Source organism: Oxyura jamaicensis, chromosome 4, assembly GCF_011077185.1.
Source record: "Oxyura jamaicensis isolate SHBP4307 breed ruddy duck chromosome 4, BPBGC_Ojam_1.0, whole genome shotgun sequence".
In the NCBI taxonomy this organism is placed as follows: Eukaryota; Metazoa; Chordata; class Aves; order Anseriformes; family Anatidae; genus Oxyura; species Oxyura jamaicensis.
Genome location: NC_048896.1, coordinates 10,176,013 through 10,200,594, shown reverse-complemented (window position 1 = coordinate 10,200,594; position 24,582 = coordinate 10,176,013). Strand labels below are relative to the sequence as shown.

Genomic DNA, 24,582 nt, shown 5'->3' with positions numbered 1-24,582 from the left:
AGCCGCGGGCTGCCGAAATGCCCCCCCCCCCCCCCCCCCCCCCTCGCCCTGGGGCCCGGGGGCTCCCCGCACCTCTCCTCTGGGACATCGCTGGCTGTCCCGCACCGCTCCCCACAGCGAGGGCTTCGTGCGGCAGCTCCTGGCCATTGCCACAGCGTAATTAATACAAATAAATGAGCCGAGCCAGGCACGGCAGGGTGAATTGAAACCTGAACGGCGTGTCCGCCGGGAATCATTTATTCTGCGCTTTTTTCCCTTTTGAAATCCTATTTGCTTCCCTGCGAGTTAATCACAGGCTGCCTGGGCCCAGGGGCAAGGCTCTGCGGCTCGGCCGGGTGCCCCGGGGGCTGGGACAGAGGCGGCCGAGCAGCCCCAGCGAGCCCAGCCGATGCCAGCAGCTCCCCAGCCCCTGCCTCAGTTTCCCTCTGCTGGCAGGCACCGCAGCCCCCCCGCCACGCACACCCCACTGCCCACATCGCCTCCCAAAGCTCACCAAGGGGGTCCCATCTGCCAGGCCCCCGGCAAAAGCAAGCGCTGGGCACCCACTGAAGGGTGCTGAGCCCCTCCGGGGTCCCTGCCCCTATGGGGTAGCCCAGAGCTGGATCAGCCCCCAGAACAGGCACCCCCGCAGCGCGTCCCCCAGCCCCATCCCATCCCTCGGTCCCATCCCGCTGCTGCTCCCCGGGGCACCCTGCCACGACCCCCGGCTCCCGACCCCCGGCAGCCCCCCCCGGCCCGGCTCCTCTCCCCCCAGCCCCGGGGGTCCCTTGAGGGGGGGGACGCCCCCTCCAGGACCGCCCCGTCGGCTCCCGGTGCCGGTGCACGGCGGCGCTTCCCCGCGGTCCGGGACGGGCGGAGAGGGGGAACGGGGGTGGGCTTCGGGGTCGGAGCCCCCCGGAGGCGGCGGGGCTGGGCTGGGGGGTCGGGGGCGGGCGGCTCCCGGCCGCCGTGCCCGCCTCCTCCCCGCCGCACCGGGGAAGCTCCGCCCGGCTCCCGGTGGCCGCAGCCGGCCGGCGCCCACCCCGCTCGCCCCGGACTATGAGGAGCGGGGCCGGCCGGGGGGAGGCGGCGGCGGCGGTCCCGGTGCTGCGGGATCGGGAGCGGGGGAGCCGCCGCCGCCGGCCGGGTCATGCCCGTGAGCCCGGGGCGGCGGGGCTGCGGGCTGCGGGATGGGAGCGCTCCGGGCCGGCGCCCTCGCCTTCCTCCTCCTCCTCCTCCTCCTCGGCTGCCTCCTGCCCCGGCGCGGCCCGCTCAGGTGAGCCCCTCGCGGCGCCCCCCGGTGTCCCCCGGGAGCCCGGCCCTCCGCCGGGACCCCCCCCCCCCTCTGGGCTATCCCCGCCGGGACCCGGACCCACCCCCCCAGCCCGATGTCACCTCCGGGAGCTGGATGTCCCCCGGGCCACCCCTGGGGACACCCCCGCCACCGAGCCCTTCCCTGGGAGCCCCCCGAATGCAGCCGAGCCCCCGTCCCCCCGAAGCAGGGTGCAGCCCTGGTGCATCAGTTTGGGGTTCTTTATTTGGGGGGAGGCTCAGGGTGGTCCCTGCCTCAGCCCCCAGGTGGCCCAGGCCAGTGGGTGCCCATGGGTGCGGGAGCAGCCCCCTGGGTGCAGGACCCAAGGCCCCCGAGTCCCTTTGTCCCCTCCCTGCCAACCTGGGCGCCACTGGGACGAGGTGGGAGGCAGGGGCCGGCGGGACGGGCAGGGGGCTGGCAGGGGACCTGTGTCCCTGGGGAGCAGGGAGCGGGCTGGGGGGGCTGCGGTGCCCCCGGGGCTGAGCCCGCTCCCCGTCCCAGCACACGGTCCCCATCCCCGGTACAGCCGGAGTGGCACGGGGGGGACTGCAGTGTTTGTGGCGGGGAGGGGGGGATTGCATCCACATGCCACCGCGTGCAGAAACTGCTGGGATCAGGACATTCCTGGGCAGCCGTGAGCCCTCTCCAGCCCCGGCAGCACGGAGGTGCTGAGCTGCGGGGCCTGCCGGTGCCCTGCCGGGTCAGCAGCAGCGTCCCCGGGGGAGGCAGCGCCCCAGAAGCCCAGCGCGGTGCCCAGGGGAGGTGCACGGCCGCCAGCTTGCAGCAGAGCCCCGGGAAGGCTTCGCGTTTGCGCAGCCCCCAGGTGCGAGCGTGGCCCGGGCTGCTTGGAGGGGCTGAGCCTCCAGGGAGGTAGCTGGGAGCCTTCCTCCCGCACGCTCCAGGGACAGCCCTCATCTTCCTCCCCAGCGGAGGAGGACGCGGCTCACGGCCATGTGGCTTAACTCCTTGCTCCCTGCCTTCCTGCAGCCCTCCTCCTCCTCGCCCCGCTCCGAGAGGCGCACCTCCCAGCAGCTGGTGGGGGCACAATTCCTCCCAGCCTTTTGCTCTGGTCCAAGCCCAGGCTCGGGCACTCTCCACCGCCCGTCCCCACTTAGGAAACACAGGGCAGGTTTGCCCTGCCCAAGGTCCCCGAGGTTCCCAGCCCCCTGCATCGCGCCGTGCTTGTGGTAACGGGGTCCGTAGCGCCGAGCAGGAGCCGGACACGCCAGCAGCGCTCTCAAAGCTCCCTTTGTGTCCGGAGGTCTCCAGCTAATTCCTCTCCACCACGGCCGCATGCCCGGCCATGTGGTGAGCGGCTTGTCTCTCGCATTGTTCCTTGAAATGATCGCTAGAGACTAGTGGAAGGAGGGGAGCTGGCAGGCTAAGAGGCGTTCGTGAAAACATCCCCCCCAAGGTCAGCTTCAATAAGCCTCCATCATCCTTGGGAGATGCGTGGGAGAGCTCCTGTCAGCTCCTCGTGGGCTGGGCTGGTGCTTGATCCTGAAGGACACGCTCCTGGCTCTCCCCAGTGCCTGCCAGCTCCCAGAGCCCATGGCACGGGGCCATCACCGCCGTGCCCCATCCCCACCACGGGCACCCGGCCCCAGACCTTCCTGGGGGCTCCCGCCTCGCTGGGGCACCCTCGGACATGGGTGAGAAACGTCTGACCGGCCCCCTCCACCCCGCAGGCTGGTCTCAGGGAGGGAGGAGATCAAATCCGCCTCCCGCGGCTCGCCCCAGCCCATGTCGCCCTCTGATTTCCTGGACAAGCTCATGGGACGAACGTCGGGGTATGATGCCCGGATTCGACCCAACTTCAAAGGTAAGGGGAGGGCGTGAGGCTTCCAGACCCGACAGCCACCCGCTCTCAGCTGCCCAGCCCCAGGGGACGGGCATGGGCCCGGGGGGCTCTCCCCGGCGGGCTGTGGGGGTCCCCACAGGGTGCGGGGTCCCTGCCCGCGTCCCCGTGGTGCTGGTCTCTCCCGGCCAGCAGCGAGAGGTTGCTCGCTGCCTGCTTGTTTTCCAGGTCCGCCCGTCAACGTGACGTGCAACATCTTCATCAACAGCTTCGGCTCCGTCACCGAGACGACCATGGTGAGGGGTTCGCCGGGGGCTCCTCTCCTGGGGGCGCTTTCCTGGGGAATGCGGGAGGCCCGGCGCCCACAGGGCCGTGGGGAGTGCTGCAGGCAGCACCTCGCTGCTCCTCCTCCTCCCCACCTTCCTCCTCCTCCTCCTCCTCGTGCCCTGCTGACGCCGTGCCTCTGCCCCAGGACTACCGGGTGAACGTCTTCCTGCGGCAGCAGTGGAACGACCCCCGCCTGGCCTACCGCGAGTACCCCGACGACTCCCTCGACCTCGACCCCTCCATGCTCGACTCCATCTGGAAGCCGGACCTGTTCTTCGCCAACGAGAAAGGGGCCAACTTCCACGAGGTCACCACCGACAACAAGCTGCTGCGCATCTTCAAGAACGGCAACGTGCTCTACAGCATCAGGTGCCGTGGGCTCAGCCCCTCTCCTCCGGGGCTGAGGGAGGGAGGAGAAGCTTTCCTCTTGCCCCCTGTTAGGCAGCTTTCAGCAATCCCCTCCTTTTGTCTGCCTCCTCCAGGCTGACGCTGATCCTGTCCTGCCCCATGGACCTCAAGAACTTCCCCATGGACATCCAGACGTGCACGATGCAGCTGGAGAGCTGTGAGTATCTGGAGGGGTTCAAGGCCTGTTTCACCCCACCCCATCCCATCCCTCTGGTATCTCCCTACTTCTGGGGGAGGTGAGGGTGAAGGAGGGGTAATTTGGGGTGGGGGTGAACGGGTGCACGTCCCCCTGCCCCACGGCTCCCTCCGTCACCTCCCCAGTCGGCTACACCATGACCGACCTGATCTTCGAGTGGCTGGAGGAGCAGGAGGCCGTGCAGGTGGCGGAGGGCTTGACGCTGCCGCAGTTCATCCTCAGGGACGAGAAGGACCTGGGCTACTGCACCAAGTACTACAACACAGGTCAGCGCCCCGCGGACCCTCGGCCACCCTCCCCGGCACGGCACGGGGGCCCCCCTCACCCTCCGTCCTTTCCCCGCAGGCAAGTTCACCTGCATCGAGGTGAAGTTCCACCTGGAGAGGCAGATGGGCTACTACCTGATCCAGATGTACATCCCCAGCCTGCTCATCGTCATCCTCTCCTGGGTCTCCTTCTGGATCAACATGGACGCGGCGCCGGCGCGGGTGGGCCTGGGCATCACCACCGTGCTCACCATGACCACGCAGAGCGCCGGCTCCCGCGCCTCGCTGCCCAAGGTCAGCGCTGGGGACACGCTGGTGGCCCCACAGCCCCAGGGTGGGGACAGCCTTGTCCTGGGGAGGGGTCCCCGGAGCCTCGCCGGCTGCGTGCCGGTGGGGGGGACGCGGTGCCGCCTGGATGGACGAGCTCTGGCACGCGTGGTCCTGGGCGTGCAGCTGCAGGGGACTGCTCCAAGCTGCGGATGGTGCGACTGCGAGGACGGGGAGGGACTCGGTGGAGGCAGGAGCAGCGGCTGGGCTGTGGGACACCCCCGTCTCTGACCCCCTGTCCCCTTGCAGGTCTCCTACGTGAAGGCCATTGACATCTGGATGGCCGTCTGCCTGCTCTTCGTCTTCGCCGCCTTGCTGGAGTACGCCGCCGTCAACTTCGTGTCCCGGCAGCACAAGGAGTTCATGCGCCTGCGGCGGCGCCAGCGGCGGCAGAGGATGGTGAGTGCCTCCCCGCCGCTGTCACCATGTCCCCGTCCTCAGGGCTGCCGTCCCCGTGCCTGCAGGGCTGTCCCCTCCGGCACCTCGGGGACCCGTGGGCATGGAGCCCCTCTGCCTGCCCGGAGACCCCCCGAGCATTTCCGTGCCCCGTGGGGATGCGTGGGGCTGAGGCACGCCGAGCTCCCCCAGGGCAGGCACGGCCGCGGTGGCAGCAGAAGCTCGCCGCTGTGTCAGGGCAGGGAAACAGCTCCAGGACCTGGTGGCACCGGGCTGTGCTGCCCAGGGACAGGGCACCCGGGGCCGGGCCGCATGGGAACGCAGAGCCCCCCTCCATCCAGCCATCAGTTCAGGCACCCGCCCCGTGCGACGCTCAGGGAAGGCAGCCGGCACCCTCCTGGCACGCCCTTGGTGACACCGTTCGGCACGAGACCTCCTGCTCCAGGGGCTTTCTCTGCCCCTCGGCTGCTCCCTGCCCGCGCGTCCCCGCGGCCGGGGCAGAGCCATGGGTCACCCGCTGTCCTGTTTCTGTTTGGTGCGCACCAAAAGGGCCTGAGCAGCGGGACGGCCAGCCTCGAGTCCCTGCAGCAGCTGAGCAGCCAGCACAGCGGCGAGCACACCTACGCGACGCTCTCGCAGCTCTCCAGCTCCAGGGTAAAGCACAACCCTCGGGCAGCCCCCGGGCAGCGCAGCGCACCCCCACGTCCCCCCACTGCCCCAAAGGAGCCCCCCGGAGAGCTCTGCCGGCCGGCGGGGGTGCAAGGAAGGAGCAGGGCCGTGATCTCCACAGGGCACACGGCCGTAGGATGGAGCTACCCGTCCCTGGGCCGAAAGCAGATCTGAGAGGGAGGGGATGTGGCAGGTTTTGCCAGCTCCTTGGGGACACCCAGCTCCGTGCCTCAGCTTCCCCGGCCGTGAAACAAGGCCGACGCAGCCCCCTTGCAGTGGTGTGAACCAGGCTGGGGTGATGGAGAGCCAGGCTGCTCCTCGGCTCCCTGCCAGCACCCAGAGCAGGATGAGGGCTCTCCCTGCCCGCTTCACCCAGCCCAGGCAGATTCGGGGCATTTTCTCCCTGCAGGGACACCACCACTGTGTGCATGCTCGGGCCACGTGGGCACTTGGCAGCCGGAGACGTGGGGAGGAGACAAGGCAGGGGCAGTGGCACAGGGCAGGCTCCCGGGCGTGCGGCGGGATGCTGAGGGACAAGGACACCCAGCCCGTGCAGCTGCGGGGCCGCTCCAGCCCTCTCCGAGCACCCCACGGCCAGCCCTGCACCCCTGTAAATGCAGCACGGGCAAAGCCCCCCGGCTGCTCCCGCTGGGGCTGGGGAATGGCTGCGGCTCCCTGGGGGCACGGGGGCAGGCGGCTCCATCCCGCTGCGGCAGGGGAGCACACCTCAGCTGCACACAAGGACTCGTCTCAGCGATTTAAGCCTCTGCTGCTCTTCCCACCGGGAAATCTTGCTTAGCCGGCAGATTGCCGAGTTAAATAAAGATCCGCGGCCGCCGGCTCTCCGCATGAGAGCCCCCTGGCCGGCCGGGTGCCCACGCTGCGTGCTGCCCTTCGCACGGGCCCTTCGGAGGGCAGCGCCGGTCGGAGGTGGCACTGGGAGCCTGCACCCACGCTGTGTGGGCACAGAGCGAGGACGGGGCTCCGTGGAGAGCCACGGAGACATGCGAAGCCCCACAAAGAGCAGGCTGGCGTGGCTTGCTAATGAAGCAGCTCGCTAACGAAGCGCGGCTGTCGGGGAGGAGTGCGGGTGCTGCTGGCCGGGACTCCACCTCCCCCAGTTCACCCCAGCACCTTTGTGCCGAGAGCCGGGCTGCCAGGCACCCGGGTGGGCACTGGGGGTCCCAGACACACGGGGGGCACACACACATCCCCAGCACACACCCGCTCCCCGTTTGGTGTCGGGCTGACGGCGCTTTCCCCCGCCAGGAGGAAGAGCTCGTCCGCGAGAGCCGCTTCTACTTCCGAGGCTACGGGCTGGGCCACTGCCTGCAGGCGAAGGAGGGTCCTGGGGAGGGTCCCGGCATCCTCAGCCCCCCCCCCGGCCAGCGCGCTGCTGCGGGAAGAGGAGACCCTCCGCAGGCGCTACGTCGACCGCGCCAAGCGAATCGACACCATCTCCCGAGCCGTCTTCCCCTTCACCTTCCTGGTCTTCAATATCTTCTACTGGGTCGTCTACAAAGTGCTGCGCTCGGAGGACATCCACCCGGTGCCCTGAGGCCCGAAAACGAGGCACTGCCTCTCGGCCAGACCCCCCCGGGTGCCCAGAGGCCAGGAGCCCAGCCAGAGCCACGTTTGTGTCTGTCACACCTCGGAGCAGCGGCACACCCAGGCTGGGTGTCGGAGCGGGGACACGCGGCAGCCCCCCCGTGTCCCTCTGGGTGCTGAGGGAGGGGACCAGGTCCCCGTGGCCAGCTGGGGAAGGGGACCCTCCTGCCCCATGTGTGGCTTCCACCCCGGGTACCCCAGGACGCTGAGCTGCTGGGAGGGCACCGCTACCCGGGGACGCTTCCCGCTGCAGAGCCCAGCGCTGCCCCTGCTCCAGGGCACGTGTCCCAGGAGCGATGTCTGTGATGTCCTTCCCCATCCCCAGCTGCCACCTGCCCTGCCAGGGCCCTGGTCCCACGGATGGTGAAGGAACACGGATGGCACACAGCCCCCGGGCTGAGCTGCTCGGCACCCCGGGCAGGATGGGGCACGCAGCCCCTCTGCTGAGGGGGGTTTGGGGTTGGAGGAGCAGAGCGGTGGCGGCATCTCCGCAGCAGCAGCCACCGCAGGATGCGGCCGTGCTGCTCGGGAGGAGGTGGCGGCACGTCACCGCGGTGCCAGCAGCAGAGAGCAGGGGGTGAAATCGCCCCAGCCTCGCTGACCCCGGCCCCCAGTTTCCTTCCCCCAGCCCCAGTCCAGCCCCCAGGTGTGGTGTCCCCGGGCAGGTTCACCCCAGCTGCTCCTCCACCGGAGAGCACCTGAACCCTCAGCAAGGCTTCCAGCCCTCCGAACCTGGATGTCCTCCGTGCTTAGCTGGAAATAAAAGCAGTAGGCAACGTTTCTGTAGGCCCTGTGGTGAGAAATGTGTTGATGCTCTCCTTTCCCCCTGCTCACAGCAAGCCCAGGCGGGGCTCGCGTCCTCGGTGGGGTGGTTTGCTGCAGCCCCCCGGCATCCATCCCCCCACAGCCCCCCGAGCGGGCACAGGCAGGGCAGGATGGGGATGGGATTTGTCCCATTCCTGAGAGGCCCCGGTGCCACCACGGCACAGCAAGGGCACCCGGTGACCTGGACACAGGCGGGGGGGTGACGCAGCTCCATGAAGCCAGCCAGGCAGAAATGCCACCCCCAGCCCCCGGCTTCCCTCCTGCCCCCCTGCAGGCATTGCCCCCTGCCTCTCCCCAGTAACCTGCAGCACAGCCTCACGCCCCACACCCCGCTGCCGAGCCCCCCCCCCCCCCATTCTGAGCCACGCGCACCCATTTCACAGCTGGGCAAGTGGAGGAGAAGCGGCCCCGGGGGCAGGCAGGGCCCAGCAGGATGGCTGGGATGGCTCCAGCCCATCGCTGGGTGCCCCCTTCCTGCTGCTGCCCCATCCCAGACAGCCTTCGGAGACTTGCTTTTTGGGGGAAGCCCATCGGGAGGTGATGCCGGCACGTGGGCAGCACCCACAGGCGCCTGGTGGCCACAAAACCCTCCAGCACCTGCAGGATTTTAAACAGCCTCGATCTTCAAACACAAATAAAAACCTTTCTGGGATTTTCAGAGGTGTGCTGGGGGTCTCTCTCTGCCCAGGACCCCGTGGCCTGATCCAGCTCCAGCTCCCGGCTGCGGGAGGGAGGCAGGGACGAGGATGCAGCAGCCCTGCAATTATGCCCAGACCTCGTTACCCCCAAGGGTGATTTGTCCTGCCTGCGGGACAGGACCCAAGGTGTGTGTGTGGGGACAGATATGGGGTCGGGGGGGTCTCCAGCTCCATGGTGGAGCTCGGACGCCCCGATACATCGAGTGTCCCAGCCTCCCTGCGTGTCCTGGGCAGGCGCCAGCCTCAGAGCACTGCCAGCTGTCCCGGGGGCTTACGCCAGCCCCGCGGTGCCACCCTGGGCCAGCGCTGCTGTCCCCAGCTGGCGTGGGGGCAGGCAGAGCTCGCAGCTGACGGCCGAGCTCGCAAGCAAGCATCAATCTCCCTCTGTGCTCCCGGCCAAGCCTCACAGATCGGCTCTGTTGGGCGCCCCGTACCTCGCAGCCCCATCGCCCCACTGGCCCCCAGCGAGGGTTTCTGCAGTGGGGAGGGCAGCAGGCAAGGCGCAGGCATGCGGGCTCGGAGCCTGGTTTGTTCTTTTGCTGGGAGAAACCAAACCCTGCGACGCTCCCGCGTTCCTCCCTGCCTGCCCTCGCTGCTCTCCTTTACCGAGCAGCAGGTCTGGGCACATGGGGTCTGTTTGGGTAGAAAAGGAAGGCTCGGCCCTAAATCATCCTGATTCCAAGACCCAGTGCTTCCCAGAAAAATGGAAATAGTAAAAAAAATGTCAGCATAAGATAAACTGCATCAATGGCATGCTCTGGTTGCAGCCAGGAGGAGGGGGCCCTCACTTCTGGCACCGTGGTGGTGAATGTTTAGGGGAGCACTGCCACCCCACGGCGCCGTGGGCACCCCAGGAGCTTTTTGGGGCCAGCAGCAGCCCTCAGCCCCTGCCCAGTGCTTCCAGCAGCCCAGCTTGAGCTACTGCGACACCCGCACGGCTGCTCTCCAGCCGATGGCTCTGGTGTGTCCCTGTGCCCCGGGGCAGCAGCCAGCCCAGGCGGCTCTGTCCCCCACAGAGCCCACAGCCCTCCGCTGGGGCCGGTTTTCCCTTTCCCGCACGGTGCCGCACGCTCGGGACACGTCCTGGCTGCCGCAGGAGGCAGCCGTGGGCACGGGACCAGCAGCCGTGGCTGAGTTAATTGCCGGTGTAAATTGAAGTTAATGGAGTTACACCGGGTTAACGTGACTCCCGGATAGTAAAATCAGCATAATGGGTGCCGGCAGCTTCCTGACGGCCTGCCAGCGGGACGCTCACGGCCCGGCAGCCACGGACACGTGCAACCCGCCTCCTCCTGCTCCTGTGCGCCCAGGGGTGCTGGCGCCTCCTGCCCTGCTCCCCGCCAGCCCCCGGTGCCAGCCCCCTGCAGGAGGCCTGGCAGCACCATCCGGTGCCTGGCTCTGCCCTTTTGTTGGTTCTCACCCCAAAATGGGGCTGGGGAGCCCTGCTAGAGCCACAGCACCCACCCAGCCGCCCGCCTTGCTGCGGGGACGGTCCCAGGACAGCAAGGGGAGGTCAGACGGGACCAAGCTTTTCTGCTGAAAAAGCATCCCTGGACCAACAGGAGGGGGACGGGTGTTGGACACGGGGACAGACAGACGGCTTTTGGGACGGACTGACCACACCTGCAGGACATGGCCTAGGGACCGGGCCTGGAGCTGGGCAATTGTGCGGGGCACAGAGGGGCTCGGCCAACCTCCTCCCAGTGGGGACAGGACAAGGGGTGACGGCCACAAAATGGAGCCCAGGCAGATCTGCACCAACATGCCACAGAACGCCTTCACCGTGAGGGTGACGGGGCTGGGACAGGCTGCCGGGGGGCTGCGGGGTCCCCTCTGGAGGCATTCGAGGCCCGTACGTGGGCAGCCTGCTCTGGATGGCTACGGGGGCACCCGCCGCGGGGACCCGCTGCGGCAGGGGGCTGGGCACGGCGGTCTCCGAGGTGCCTTCCATGGATGTGACCGTGGGACCGCCTGAGGGCTTCTACGGCAGGGCGAGGACCTGAGCGCTCAGCTCGCCCCGCGCCTGGCACAGCCCGGCCCCGCCGCCCCGCTGCCATCTCCGGCCCCGGCGCGGGGCGGCGGAGCCCCCTAGCGAGGCGGGCCGGGCACCGCCGCCCTTCGTCCCACGTGACCCCCCCCCCAGCGCCACGTGACCCGCCGGTGCCGGCATGGCGGCGGCCGCGCTGCTGCTCGGGGCCGTGCTGGCGGCGGCGGCGGCGGCGCTGGACAACGGCGTGGCGCGGACGCCGCCCATGGGCTGGCTGCACTGGGAGCGCTTCCTCTGCGGCACCGACTGCAGCGCGCAGCCCCGCCGCTGCGTCAGGTACGGCCACGGGGACACGGGGGCTGGGGGTGCCCGGTGTCCCGGGGGTGCCGGTGTCCCGGTACCGGGGTGCCCGATGTGCTGGTACTGGGAATGCCGGTGTCCCGGTGTGCCAGTGTCCCGGTACCGGGGGTGCCGTTGTCCCGGTACCGGGGTGCCCAGTGTGCCGGTGTCCCGGGGGTGCTGTCCCGGTGTGCCGGTACCGGGTGCCGAGCCCTGCTGTGCTCCCGCCCGCAGCGAGCAGCTGTTCACCGAGATGGCCGACGTGATGGCCGCGGAGGGCTGGCGGGACGCAGGCTACCAGTACCTGTGCATCGACGACTGCTGGGCGGCCCCCACGCGGGACGAGCGCGGCAGGCTGCGGGCGGACCCCCGGCGCTTCCCCGGTGGCATCCGGCGGCTGGCGGACTACGTGAGTGAGCGCCGGGAGCGCGGCGGGACGGGGAGGCCGGGGGGAAGGCGGCCTCGGGGCCGGTGCGCGAACCCTTGGCCTCTGTCTGCTCCCGAGCCCAGGTGCACGCGCGGGGGCTGAAGCTGGGGATCTACAGCGACGTCGGGAACGAGACGTGCGCCGGCTTCCCCGGCAGCTACGGGCACTACGAGCTGGACGCCCAGACCTTCGCCTCGTGGGGCGTGGACCTGCTCAAGTTCGACGGCTGCAACTCCGGCTCGCTGGAGCTGCTGGCAGAAGGTGGGCGCGCAGGCAAGGTGCTCAGCGGCGGTCCTGAGCCTCCGGGGATCCGCTTTTCCCTGAGCACGCTCGTTTGAGGGATTTGCTTACAGAAGCAGGTAGGGGGCTGTGTTCCCGAGCTCAAGGTTGCTCTCTCGAAGGCCGCGGGTTTTGCTGGCCCAAGCGGTTTTTGGCTGCTCAGCCTGGCCCCTCCTGGAGCTTCGCTCGCAGGCAGGGCTTGAGGCAGCAGCTTTCTAACACCAGAGGCTGCGTGGTGCTGAGCAAACACCGCCTGTGTACTCTGGGGGCTCTGCGCAGTGCTGCATCAGCTCGTGGCACCACAGAGGCTTTGCCCTTCTGGAGTGCCTGTACCGGAGAGCTCAGAACACTTCACACACTTAACCCTCAGTCCCTCGGTGGGGCCGTGCCGTAATGGATCGGCTGTAAGCTCGAACAGCTTGCATCAGCCACAGAAAGGGCAGTTATCAGGGCTTTTAACAGCAAAAATTGAAGAGAGTTCTGGTGTGAAAAACCTCCTGGGGCTCGGAAGATGGTTTTCTGTTGACTGGGCTCTCCCTGCTGGCACAGTCAGCACCACGGCGCTTGGCAGCGGGAATCCTATGGTCCTGGCTGGGTCTGGCAGAGGGATCCTGCCCGAGTGACGATCCCGTCAAAGCCAGCTGGTGCGGCGTATGCTGGCTGCTGGGGCCAGGAGCCCAGCTCAGCACCGCAGGCAGCAGCTAAGCGGGAAGCTCTTGTTGGATCCTGTGTGTAACCCAGGTGCGATCCTGAAGTGGTTCCAGGAGAGAGAGCGGGCTCCTCATTCCCCCTCTGCTGATTAAAAGGGACATAGCAGGGCTGTCTGGGGACAAGGGCAGGACAAAACTAGTGGCTTTGCATTCCTGCCCAGTCCACATGGCACAAGTCCTTCCTAAGGACATATGCCTGCAACGTTAACTGCTGAAGCCGTACCCAGCAGCTTGACAGATACCAACGTGTATTTCCCAGGCGTTTGCAGGAAAAAAAACCACCACCACACAGCAAAACCGCAGCCTCTTCCCAGGGCTCTATCCCCAACAAAACCAGGACTGTACAAAGGGCTCAGTCGCAGAGCAGCAGGACCTGTAGCAAGGCGGTGAAGCTCGCCTTTTGTTGCGAGGCAGGAGGCTGGCTGCCTTGTTCAGCCCCCATTTCGCAAGAGTTGAACTGAAACCCGAACCTGTGACACGGGATTAGTTCTGTGTGACCCAGGAGATGGTGTAACCTGTCTGCTCTGTTCCCTTAGGTTACAGGAGGATGTCTCTGGCCCTGAACAAGACTGGAAGGCCCATCGTGTACTCCTGCGAATGGCCTTTCTACCTGAGGCCCATGCAGCAGGTAAGGAGCGTTTCTCGGGGCTGGCATCGCACAGCGGGAGCAACAGGAAAGCGCTGAGAGTGCAGAGCAGCCTCCCAGGGAACTCGCCGCTCTCTGACAGGGAACAGGACTGCAAGGTGGAGGAAAAACTCTTTTCCTCTGCAGCCCGGAGGTACACCTGAGGCGAGTCACTGCTCTGCTGAGAACTGAGTAGGATCCTGCAGCGTGCAGGCTGCTGGAGGCACAGCCCAGCTGAAGATCCGCAGCGTCCTTCTGCTTTGTCTCCGTGGAGCTGAGCAACACGATGCCAGCAGTGCGGGCACAGCTAGCAAACAGCTCGGTGTTATTCCTCCTGGCCGCTCCGCTGTGCAGCATGCTGCAGGCTCAGCCTTGCCTCAAGGGACCAGGAAAGAGTTTCAGGGCAGCCCATTTATTAGGAATCCTCTGTGGTGGTTATCAGCGCGTTTTTGCCAGCCAGGGTCCGTGACTGATGTTCTGCTCTCCACCCGCAGCTGGCTGCCCCACGCTGCCAGGACAGGATGTGGCCGTCCCTCCCACAGAGATAAAGGCATTAGTCACCGAAGGGTGTAAACCCCAGAAGCTGCAGTAATTAGTAGTGTCACACCTTAGTGCCACCGCTCCCATCCCACCTTTGGTGAGGTTTGGTTTGAGGGGATTTTCTAACAGAGCTCGGTGGCCATGGCTGCTCTCCCAGGGGAAGCGATGGGGATAGCACTGTGCGGAGCACGGCGGGCTGGAGTTATTGGTTAAGGCATCCCACGGAACCAACACATGCTAAATTAGCTGGCGATGGAAGGTATTCTAATAGTCCTCCCCCAAAATACTCCCGATGCAGCCTAGCTTTGTGTACAGTCTTGACCTTGCACAAACAAGCTCTCTGGCTAATGACGCTCGTTGTTTTGGCAGCCCAATTACACGGAGATCAAACAGTACTGCAATCACTGGAGGAACTTCTTTGATGTCTACGATTCTTGGAACAGCATCAAGAGCATCTTGGAGTGGACGGCGCTTCACCAGGACAGCATTGTGAAGATAGCTGGGCCAGGGGGCTGGAACGACCCTGACATGGCAAGTAGAGCAGCACCGTGCGGCACCGGCAAAAACTCCTTCCCTCCGCTGTAGGCAGAGGGAGGGATTTGAGGGAGAAACTCTGGGGACACAGGCTCTGAGGGGGCTTGATGAGGATCAAGCACCTGATGAGAGAATTACCACCCAACGGGCTGGTCCTGCTCCTGGAGCTCAGCCTATCTAACCGGTTCCACCCTCAGCATCCTGTCATTTACCGGTGCTCAGCGTGGTGGCCCAGTTCCTCCTCGGCAGGCAGCATCACCGGGCGCTTTTCCTTTCCCGTCACAGCTGGTGATTGGGAACTTCGGGCTGAGCTGGGACCAGGCGGTGACCCAGATGGCCATGTGGGCCATTATGGCTGCTCCCCTCTTCATGTCCAACGACCTGCGGCGCATTAGCCCCGAGGCCAAGTGGCTGCTCCAGAACAAAGAGGTGATCGCCATCAACCAGGATCCGCTGGGCAGGCAGGGATACCGCATCACCAAGGTACGGCTGACCCAGCTGGGGGTGCACGCTGGGGCACGGGCTGCCGGCTGCCTCAGAGAGCAGACGCCAGGGATGTGTGGCACAGAGAAGTGCTCCGGGCTTGGTAACAGGAGCCTGGTGGGCCCGTTTGTTCCTGAAGCCTGTTTAAGCACCCAGGCGTGAAGACCCTAAGTTCTCCCTCCCCTAACACGAGCCTCGTGGTTTGCTTTCTCCTTGGCAGGACAAAAACTTCGAGCTATGGGAGCGGCCCCTGTCGGGCAGAGCCTACGCCGTGGCGGTGCTGTACCAGCAGGAAATCGGGGGGCCCCAGAACTTCACCTTCTCCCTCGCCTTCCTCGGCAACGGGCTGGCCTGCAACCCCGTGTGCTCCGTCCGGCAGGTCCTGCCGAGCAGCAGGGACTGGGGGGTGCACAGCTGGGTCTCCTCCCTGAGTGTGGAGGTAAACCCAACAGGCACCGTGCTGCTCAAGGTGGTGGCGCTATAGGAGGAGGCACAAAGGCGATCTTCTCGTAAGCCTCACATTCTGCGCTGTCACCAGAGGCCTGTCCGCTTCCTGCAAGCGGGATGCCTTTGTTCTGTCCTCAGCCATTCACTACTCAAGTGCTTCTCCGTGGACCTTGAACCTTCTGCCTAAATGCCCAACTCTCCGTTGCCATGAGATAACCCAGAAAGGGTCGCTCCTCTCCTATATTCCCTTTCTCTGCTATCTCACCTAACTCCCCTATTCCAGGGGCTACAAAGGCCCCGGGGGGCAGCAACTCCATTAACGCCCCCTGCCCCCCCGGCTGGACACACAAAGCACAGATGCGGCGTCCTACGGCTCTTCTCGGGGCTCACTAGGGAAATGCAGCTCGGCTGCCTCGCTTCTGCTTTGCGAGCTGGGCTGTACAGCTACATGCAGCCCCCAAAAAACAGAAAAGCTGCCAAAGCAAGCCCACCCCCTCCTCAGTGTGGTCATCTTCTACGCACTGAACTCAGGGACCGGCCTGAATCACTGCAGTTCTCGGCTGTCTGCTTACTGTGTGATGCGTCTGGTGCCTTAAGGAGCAGCCCTCAGAGCTCTGTCCTACCCCAGGAGCCCTCCTACCTGGGGCTGGCACTTCCCTCTGGACAGTAGCTCCCCTCCCTGCTCTCCACAGGGCCCCTGGGGACTCCGTCCCAGAAGGAAACACCTTTCTTTCGCTGCTGGCAGCATTCTTCAGGCTAAAGTTACGCAGGTTCTTACGCAGCTGTGGTGTATGAGTGTGTTCTCTGCTGACTGCCACACGATGCCTTGATTTGTTCTTTGTGACTACAAACTCCAATTAAAGTGTTCCCTAAAAAGGAGGAAGGTTTTTCTTAGTTCCCCTCTAAGTGGATTGCTGCCAGCGGCCAGGACAGCCTGTCCTAAAGTGCGCCACGCTTTGCTGCTCAGCGGTCACCCCTCGCTTGATGCTTAAGTGCTGTGCTTGGGGGTTTTCTTTTAAGGAAAGTAACTCAGAGGAGGTGCCAACAGCAGCGAGACAGGAGGCAGGCAGCTGAAGGCCAGCATCCCCTTCCAGCAGGAGAACACCCAGCTGGGGGAGCTAACGTGCACAGAGCCACCGCTCCTCTGCACTGCTGAGAAGCTCGGAGGCAGCTCGGCGCTGAGCTGCGGTAACCGCTGGCTGGTGGTGCAGAGGACGCTTCCTCAAATGTAGCCTCTGGTAGCCACTGGTAGCTGCAGCCAGTCTGAGAGGCGTGAGGGCTGCTGAGGGGAGCTCAAGTTACCCCAGTTCTTCCTGGGTCAAAGCCATTGCTGCTGCAAGGCATCTTGCCTGCCTCTCCTCCAGACCAAGCACTCGAAAAAGGCCATTTAGGCAGCTACACAACTGCAAGAGGCATTTTAAAGCCTTTTTGCAATTATTACTTCACCTACCAACGATTCAGATTCACCAGAGGCTTGAAGCACTTCTAAAATACAGCTGCTGTAACAGAGGCACGAGAACAGAAGCTGCAGAAGTTAAGCACGGCCCTTCTGAAGGCAGCGTTCTGCCAGGGGTTCTCAAGTCTGCCTGAAGAGCAGCACCACAGAGCTCACGCAGAGACGCTGCTGGTGCACGGGTCTGCAGAGCCTCAGGCTCGGACATCGTTTCTGTACCTCTTGGAACACCGTTGAGGTGCCATGGGCAAGGTTTCTACAAAACCCTTCCCAAGCAACCACGTCACAAACTGTTCAGCTGCGTTAATGTACTCGCAAGTCCCGCCCACCAAAAGCGGGAGATAAGACAGAACAAGCAACAGATCTCTTCCAATTACTTTAATAAAGTCCAAAATGTGGGACGGAGTTTAGAACTGGATCACCTGGCCCTGCAAAAAGGAAGAGACAGCGAGTTGACTCACCAGTGAATCTCACCCTCTCCCAGGTCTGACAGTGCTCTTCCACAGCCCTTCCTCCAAGGGCAGGCAGGCCTCCAGAGCCGCTGCCGCTAACCCCTGGACCCGACACACCGCCTCTGTGCTTCCCCCCAGGCCCCAGCTGTGTTCAGAACCTCACCATCCACCACGCCAGCTGTTCGGGGCACACAGACATACCTTTCTCTTCTTGTCTCCTCCCAGTTCGAAGTGCTTGCACCTCTTGATCGCCAGCATCCTCTTGGACCTGCAGTTGGGCTCCACGCACTCCAGCCTCAGCACGATCTTCTTCGTGGTCTTGGCCTGGGAGGAGCAGAGGGTATCGGTGAACCAAGCGTCCACAGGCAGGCAAGTGCCACTCTCGGGAAAAGCCTGTCATCTGCGCTGCTTAAGGCTCACCAGCTCACTCCTGAAACATCGAGAGGAAACTACCCACGCAGTTGGGCTGCCTCCATTAAACACACCACCGGACCTTACAAGACCAGCAAGAGAACTTAGCGTGTCCGTGCCTTCACCTGCAGCGGTGCTTCGTGTTTAAAAAGGACGCCGGCAAAACCGTTTTCTGGACAGGGCTGGTCTCAGAGCAACTGGGCTCCTGGAGGAGTCTGCTCCAGCAAACGCCCCGAGGAGCGGCCCCTAGGTCGGTGCACAGCACGACGGGCCCTGGCAGCGTTCAGGGAGGTCGGCAGAGAGCCCACCAGAACCACCCAAAAGCTGGCAAACCTTCCCCTGGAGGAGCGGCGATGCTGAACGCTGACCTGCAGCTACCGACAAGAGATGCTCATCGGAAGGCTGCGGAGGGAAGAACCCAAAGCTGTGAGGTCGCTGGAGCGGCTGGACAGAGCCGCAGGCACTGGTTACAAACCCAGCTGCTCACCCACACGGTGCTGGCCGGAGAGAAACAGCAGCGGGGATGGCAGCGTGCAGGTGGGGTGCCGAACTGGGAGCGCTGCTGCTCTGTGTACCCTGCTTGCAGGAGCATCTCCTGCTAACCCTCCCAGCTTCCTGGCACAGTCAGCTTCAACAGCCACCAACCTTTCCTCTTCCTGCTGGAAGACTTCCTGGAAGTCTCCAGCAGAACACCGGGGCTTCCCAGCAGCTAGCTGAGTAGCTCTGTAAGCACAGCTACCATTTGTGCGAGAACTGACAAATCCAGCTGCCAGGTTTCGCTTCCCTGCTCTAAGTTTCCGGGTTTTTGTCTGCATCTCTTAGCAGAAGGGGCACACAGAGGGGAAACATGCTGTAGGTCTGCAATTCCAGGTACCCCATGAACTGCAGAGGAAGGATGGCAGCAGCTCATCGCTCTAATGCACTGTTAACAGAATGCACCGCTCTTTCCACTGCTGCTTTGAGACTCTCAGAACAGCAACTGTGACTTCCTGGCTCAGCGACACGGATTTCTTTGGCGAGCAGCCTGCAAGGAAAGCATTCTGCGTTCTGCAGTACCCCCAGGAGCTGGGAACTCTTCGACCCTATTGCACCCTTGCCAGTGAAGGCAGCCTGGCCATGCAGGGCCTCACAGACCTGGAAAACAAGTTCCAAAATCAAACTACCAACGCTTCGAGAACAGCTGCAAAGCTAACAGCAGGCTTTTTTTCCTTTGATCGTATTCTTCCCCTTCAGCAAGGGGGAAAACACGCCTTTCATTCAAAGCATCACTCCCATTGAGGCCATGCTCTCCTCAAGCAGCAGGATCCCTGCAGAAGCTGCTCCACAAGCGTTACATCACTCCAGCATGATCAAGAAACATCTAAATGAGACAGAGCAGCAGGGGTGAACAGCACACTGGGGTGGGAATTGTGTTCTTACAGCCCTCAGACACCACTACCAGCACAGAGCTGCCGTAGCAGTGCTCGAGCACGCAACCAGCCCACGGCTGAGCAGGCAGATGTGGACTGCGAGGATGTCAAGGCCTGAGAGGAGACGCACTGACCTTCTTGCGGAAGATGGGCTTCGTCTGGCCGCCATAGCCGCTCTGCTTCCTATCGTAGCGTCTCTTGCCTGCAGGGAAAACGAGTATGCTTAGGCAATACCCCAGAAACGCACCAAGCACAACGTGCGCTCCCACCCGGCACCAGCACGCCTCAGCCCCCAGCTGCCCAGCAGCCCCGCTCCTACCCCAGCTGCACGCTCGCCACAGAAGCGCCCCCAGCCGCCCCCCGCAGCTCACCCTGGGCATACAGCGAGTCCTTGCCCTTCTTGTACTGGGTGACTTTGTGGGGCTGGTGCTTGCCGCACTTCTTGCAGTAGGTCCGGCGGGTTTTCGGCACGTTCACCTGCGGCAGCGGGGAGAAGCCCGTCAGTCAGCACGGCCGCACCCCCCCCACCCGCCGGGACAGGCCCCGCGCCGCCGCCACGAGCCCTCCGCCTGCCCCCGCCGCCTCCCCTCGAGGCCCCCAGCAAGGGCAGCGCCCCGCGCGACCGGGCCGAGGCGCCGCGGGGGCGGATGGCGGCGGATGGAGCCAGGCCCGCGGCCCCGGACCGCCCGCACCCACCATCTTGGCGGCGGCACCCGACGGGAAGGAGCGAGCCGGAAGCGGAAGGAGATGGGAGCGGGGACCATAGAGAGGAGGGGCGCGGGGGAGAGAGCGCCCCCCTGTGGAGGGAGGGGGCGGGGACAGGGGGACATGGGGACAGGGGATAAGGGGACGTGGGGTGCAGGGACATGGGGTAGGGGGACATGGGGATAGGGGGCAGGGGACATGGGGTGCAGGGACATGGGGACATAGGGACATGGGATGCATGGATATGGGGACATGGGGTGCAGGGATATGGGGACATGGGGACATGGGGTACAGGGACATGGGGACAAGGGGACATGGGGACAGGGGATAAGGGGACGTGGGGTGCAGGGATATGGGGCAGGGGGACATGGGGAGAGGGGACAGGGGACATGGGGTGCAGGGATATAGGGACATGGGGACATGGGGTGCAGGGACATGGGGACATGGGGACATGGGGTGTAGGGACATGGGGACATGGGGTACAGGGACATGGGGACATGGGCGCGCAGGGACATGGGGTGCGGGGATATGGTGGGCAGGAGGAGGCCCCCAGCTGCCCACCCCACGTCCCAGCCCCACGTCCCAGCCCCACGTCCCAGCCCCACGTCCCAGCCCCACGCCACCACCCCCGGCCCCTTCTCCCAGCGCCACATCCAGCCCCAACAGCCTGTGGTGGTTTTACCGTGCGAGGCAGTTGAACACCACAACCGCTCTCTCGCTCCCCCCCCTCAGATGAGGAGGGGAAGAAGTAAAGGAAAGAACAACTCACGGGTTGAGATAAGGATGATTTAATTAAAGACAAAAAAATATTAAGGAAATATTATTATTAATTAAACAATTCAACTAAAGGGAAAAAGGGAAAGGGAAAGAGGGAGGAGGAAAGGGAATAACTAAACAAAACAAGAAAAGGCTGTGTGGAAGTGCAGAGTAAAGAAATTCCTCTCTCCTTCCCACAAATGAGCGATGCTTGACCATGTCCTTGAAGCAGGGCCTCACCGCACGTAGCCGGTGGGAGGGGTACAGACATTTTTGCAACGAGAGCCCACCCCTCCCCTCTTCTTCCTTTTTCCACCTTTTATTGCTGAGTGTGACACCCTATGGTATGGAATATCCCTTTGGTTGGGTTAGGTCAGCTGCCCTGCTGATGTTTCTTTCCCACTTTTTGCCCACCCCCGAGGAGGGTCAGAGAGAGCCCTGATGCTGTGCCGGCACTGCTCAGCAGCAGACACAACGCCGGTGTGATCCCACTGCTGTTCTAGCTACACGTGCAGAGCACAGCAGGGCTCTGCAGGGAAAGTTGACATCCCAGCCAGACCCAGTGCACACCCCCGCGTGCGGCAGGACCAGTGGTGCTGCCACTGCAGTACCGGTGGCCCCGGCCATCTCCAGCAGGAAACACAGCTGCTGCTTTGTGTAAAAAAAAAAAACGAGAAAAAAAAAAAAAAGGGAACCGAAAGGGTGGGGTTGGCCGGCCGCGTCCTTCCTCCCCGCGCGGCCGACCCTACCATCCCTGCATCGCGTCCCCCCGGCCACAGCCGCCCCGACCCGCGGTGCTGGGCCGCTCGGGGCGGGCGCGGGGCAGCGGGCACAGCGGGACCCCGGCCACCGGGGGCTGGCGGGCAGGGCTCGGTGAGTGCGGGGTGCCGGGGCGGCACGGCCCTGCTGCCGCGTGGCACGGGGAGAGGCGACGAGGGCGGCACGAGGGCTCGCGGCCTCACGCCGCTGCCGGCGTCCCCGGCGGTGCCAGCGGTGGTGGCGCCCGGAGGGGATGGGGGAGGCAGCTTGGGCATGGGGTACGTGCTGCTGAGCCACGCTGGGCAGCCCTGGATGGCTGCACTCGGTGCTGGCAGCATCCCACTGGCAGCAGGGACGGCTGCCGTGGGGCCATGGAGCGGGGAGCCTGCGTTGGTGCCGGGGTCGGGCAGCGGGGGGGTGCTGGGGGCCATGGGGTTGCACTGAGCAGGGGGCTGAGCGGGTTTGTGGGCGCTCATGGTGCTGGGGCTGTGCTGGAGCACGGCGCTGGGGCGCTGGATGGGTGCTCATGGCGCTGGGGCAGGGTGTTGGGGAGGTCTGTGGGTGCTGCGGGCCTCAGGGTGCACTGCAGCAGGGGTCGGAGGGCTGGCGCTGCCTTGGCTGGCTCCCCGCTCGCTGGGCTGGGAGGGACGAGCGCAGGAGACCCATGCTGGGAGGCGTGGAGGGACCTGGCCACAGCTCTGCGTTCGTCCAGCCCCTCTCGCAGGCTGGGTTCCCTCCTCTGCCCTCACAACCTTCGCTTTTGTCACCCTCCGGGCTGTGCCTGAAATGGGGGGGGGGGGGGGTGTTGTTGTCATCCCTGGGGAGAGATGGTTCTGGGGAAGGAGACCCCAACCCCTCCCCCTCTGCCTTGCAGTGACAGGGGCGTTCCCAGCCCCCCGTGTCACCCTTCCAGCCTGCCCCCAGCTCGCCAGCCCCGTGGCCACCCGTGGTGGCGGTCAGGCTCCTGGGCAGGACACGGGCACAGCACAGAGCCCCGCGGGGCCCTGGCGGAGCACAGGCAGACCCGGCGGCACCGAGCGCGGTGGCCGTGTCAGAGCACGTCTGGCCGAGGTGTGACAATGGCAGGAAGTCACATCGGGCTGGGGCGGGGGGACGCTCCCAGCCACCCACTCACCACCTCGGCTGCCACGGCGAGGCAGCGATGGCCGAGTGGGGAGGTAGGTGAGGCCCGCCAGGCGGGACAGGCGTCGAGCCGGGCAGGGATGAGCTGGGGCACAGGCGGGGAGGCTGCGCCAGGCTGGAGGTGGGGACGGGGAGGCATCCCTCTGTGACACTCACTGTCCTTCCCTGCCCGCTGTCGCCGTCTCAGAGGACGTGGTAAGGAGCTGCCCCATCTGCCCACCACTGCTGGCGGTGACGCAGCTGCTGCGGCCCAAGGTAAGGCTCCCCGCGCCCCCGTGGCTCAGGGCCCATGGGGCAGGGGGCACCACAACCACCCGCCCCGGCCCCAGTTCCCTCTACCCCCATGCCCGGAGCAGCCGGAGGCTGCTGCTGCTTCTGGAAGACTCCGACAACTCATGGTGTTTTTTGTTGTTTCTCAAACTACCCCAAATAGCCCAGAAAGGTTACAGCGAACAGGGCCATGTACAGCACCGTTGGTCCCTGCCGTGAGCAGCTGTGCTGCCCAGGCGGGCAGCAGGGGGCTTGGCCCCGCTGCTCCAGGAAAAAGAGAACAAAGCAGAGGTGAAGGGGGAGCAGGAGGCCCGGTGGAGGCCTGGGGGGACGTGGACCGGCAGCAGCGCCACGCAGCTCCGTGCCCCCTGCGAGGTGCAGGCAGGACCAGGGGCTGGTTACAGCCTCGAGGGGAAGCAGCCCGTGCCTCCAGCTGCGGGGTGTTGGAAACGTCCGGACCCATCCCTGGAGAGGATTTAGGCACCTCTGGGTGCTGGCTGGAGGCAGCGCTTTGAGCCTGGCCCCCACCGAGCGCGGCTCACACAGGGAAGGGAGCTCAGCATTGCCTGCGTGCTCCTGCAGCTCCCCGGGCACGGAGGGGAAGGATGACTGTAGGGCCACCCTGTGCTCTGGGCAGCACAGCACTGCAGGCACTCGGGGCCAGGACTTTTAGGGCTTTCAGGACTTCGGAGCCTGGGTTTTTAGGATCCTGCCCCCGCAGCTGTCCCTTGAGCGCTGACAAGGCGGCACGGCCACAGCAGGCAGAGCCCAGGCGAGCAGCGGGAGGAAACAGCCCCCACAAACACAGCCGGTGCTGAGGGGAGGAGGCAGGGTGCTGGGTGTCGCTGCTCGGCCTCAACGCTCCTCCCCGAGGCGATGTTTCTCACAGCCTCCCCAGCTCCCTCCCTCTCCAGCCGTCCAGCCGCGGGGACCCCTCCGGCACCCTGCTGGAGCTGAAGCCTGCCGGGTGGTGGCTCGGTCCATAGCATGGCACCTCGAGGGGGAAGTGACAGCGAGAGGTCACCCTGTAAACACCCCGAACGTGCGTGAGGTCTGGCCGTGGGCAGGTTTTCAGCTGAGCAAGCGCCGTGTCGGTGTCACCCTGCACGCAGCACCCCGGGGAGCACGGCGTCGAGGCAGCCGGGGTGGCCGACATGGCCAGCGTCATCCTGGAGAGCATCTTCCTGAAGCGCTCGCAGCAGAAGAAGAAAACGTCTCCCCTCAACTTCAAGAAGCGCCTGTTCCTGCTGACGGAGAGCAAGCTGTCCTACTACGAGTACGACTTCGAGCGCGGGGTGAGTCCGCAGGGCCGCTGGTTGTCCCTCGCCAGGACGCGGGGTGGGTGGCTGGGAGGGACGAGGGCCTGGGGCTCACCAGGTCCCCTGCGTGGAGATTGCTCAAACCCACCCCGTCTCTTGCAGCGCCGAGGCAGCAAGAAGGGCTCGGTGGACATTGAGAAGATCACCTGCGTGGAGACGGTGGTGCCCGAAAACAACCCTCCCCCCGAGCGGCAGGTCCCGGTGAGGTCCCCGCTCGTGTCCCCCTGCCTCTTGCTGGGGAGGTGGGCAGAGGCCCTGCCTCGGGGTGACGGGAGCTGGGGACAGTGTCCGTCTCTGCCTCTCTCTTCCAGAAGAGGGGGGAGGATTACAACAACATGGAGCAGATCTCGATCATCGAGCGGTTCCCCTACCCCTTTCAGGTGAGTCCTCGTCACGCCCCCTCCACCAGCCTGCTCTGCGTGGCTGCGGGGTGCCAGGGGCTGGCATTGCACCAGGGGTGAGGACAGCAAGGAGGACATGGGGACAAGCACAGCATCATTTTGGGGATGCCCTGCTGCTGCCTGAGCTGCGTCGGGCAGGCTGATGAGCTTCTGTGGGCACCACGGTACTGGGCAGCTCTCTTTAAGGGGCGATGGAAACCAGCTCTGAGCTTTATCCTGCAGCTTTCGGTTCCCTGGCTGATGCTGGAGGGATGCTCCCTGCCTGCTGCTTGCTCAGCCCCCAGCCCAGCTGCCCGCCCTCGCTGGCACCCCAGCACACCGAAA

The 24,582-nt window shown here is 65.0% G+C and overlaps 4 protein-coding genes across 8 annotated transcripts in view; 3 read left to right on the top strand and 1 right to left on the bottom strand.

Moving 5' to 3' along the window:
* Nucleotides 1–1,008: 1,008 nt before the first annotated feature.
* LOC118166795 (glycine receptor subunit alpha-4-like) lies at nucleotides 1,009–7,323 on the top strand. The gene is given in 11 exon segments (XM_035325956.1): nucleotides 1,009–1,255; nucleotides 2,980–3,113; nucleotides 3,318–3,385; nucleotides 3,562–3,785; nucleotides 3,899–3,981; nucleotides 4,146–4,286; nucleotides 4,366–4,580; nucleotides 4,863–5,012; nucleotides 5,559–5,663; nucleotides 6,948–7,055; nucleotides 7,057–7,323. Coding segments are annotated over 11 exon segments (1,494 nt in total). The 5' UTR covers nucleotides 1,009–1,169; the 3' UTR covers nucleotides 7,237–7,323.
* Nucleotides 7,324–10,943: 3,620 nt separating this feature from the next.
* On the top strand, nucleotides 10,944–16,067 carry GLA (galactosidase alpha). Its single transcript, XM_035325957.1, has 7 exons — nucleotides 10,944–11,132; nucleotides 11,370–11,544; nucleotides 11,646–11,823; nucleotides 13,088–13,179; nucleotides 14,086–14,247; nucleotides 14,536–14,733; nucleotides 14,954–16,067. The coding sequence occupies exons 1-7, from the start codon at nucleotides 10,978–10,980 to the stop codon at nucleotides 15,215–15,217; spliced, it is 1,224 nt and encodes a 407-aa protein (XP_035181848.1). The 5' UTR covers nucleotides 10,944–10,977; the 3' UTR covers nucleotides 15,218–16,067.
* A 929-nt stretch (nucleotides 16,068–16,996) lies between these two features.
* On the bottom strand, nucleotides 16,997–19,672 carry RPL36A (ribosomal protein L36a). 2 transcript variants are annotated; one of them, XM_035325966.1, is made up of 5 exons: nucleotides 19,602–19,672; nucleotides 19,277–19,382; nucleotides 19,040–19,107; nucleotides 17,287–17,409; nucleotides 16,997–17,061 (listed from the first exon to the last, which is right to left on the bottom strand). In XM_035325966.1, exons 1-5 carry the CDS (start codon nucleotides 19,602–19,604, stop codon nucleotides 17,041–17,043), a joined length of 321 nt encoding a protein of 106 aa, XP_035181857.1. In that variant the 5' UTR covers nucleotides 19,605–19,672; the 3' UTR covers nucleotides 16,997–17,040. The 2 variants fall into 2 exon arrangements, with proteins under 2 accessions (XP_035181857.1, XP_035181856.1); XM_035325965.1 differs by lacking the exon at nucleotides 16,997–17,061 and adding an exon at nucleotides 17,089–17,141 and having other exon boundaries at nucleotides 17,256–17,409.
* Nucleotides 19,673–21,095: 1,423 nt separating this feature from the next.
* BTK (Bruton tyrosine kinase) overlaps nucleotides 21,096–24,582 on the top strand; it is a 30,306-nt gene continuing 26,819 nt past the window's right edge. Inside the window, exons 1-5 of one of the 4 annotated variants that reach the window (XM_035325955.1) lie at nucleotides 21,096–21,239; nucleotides 22,456–22,523; nucleotides 23,651–23,833; nucleotides 23,960–24,058; nucleotides 24,169–24,237. In XM_035325955.1, the coding sequence (XP_035181846.1) occupies nucleotides 23,693–23,833; nucleotides 23,960–24,058; nucleotides 24,169–24,237 (309 nt within the window). In that variant the 5' untranslated portion in view covers nucleotides 21,096–21,239; nucleotides 22,456–22,523; nucleotides 23,651–23,692. Of the gene's footprint in view, nucleotides 21,240–22,455; nucleotides 22,524–23,650; nucleotides 23,834–23,959; nucleotides 24,059–24,168; nucleotides 24,238–24,582 lie in introns of those variants that run through there. The other 3 variants (XM_035325954.1, XM_035325951.1, XM_035325953.1) reach the window with 3 other exon arrangements.

What these genes read in the sequence shown, in the direction of transcription:
- GLA (XM_035325957.1), top strand. Translation starts at nt 10,978, where the DNA reads ATGGCGGCGGCCGCGCTGCTGCTCGGGGCCGTGCTGGCGGCGGCGGCG. An exon ending in GCTGGAACGACCCTGACATG is followed by an intron (nt 14,248 to 14,535) that starts GCAAGTAGAGCA and finishes TTCCCGTCACAG; the next exon opens with CTGGTGATTGGGAACTTCGG. An exon ending in AGGGATACCGCATCACCAAG is followed by an intron (nt 14,734 to 14,953) that starts GTACGGCTGACC and finishes TCTCCTTGGCAG; the next exon opens with GACAAAAACTTCGAGCTATG.
- RPL36A (XM_035325965.1), bottom strand. An exon ending in GGACTCGCTGTATGCCCAGG is followed by an intron (nt 19,108 to 19,276) that starts GTGAGCTGCGGG and finishes TTTTCCCTGCAG; the next exon opens with GCAAGAGACGCTACGATAGG. An exon ending in AGCCCATCTTCCGCAAGAAG is followed by an intron (nt 17,410 to 19,039) that starts GTCAGTGCGTCT and finishes TGCTCCTCCCAG; the next exon opens with GCCAAGACCACGAAGAAGAT.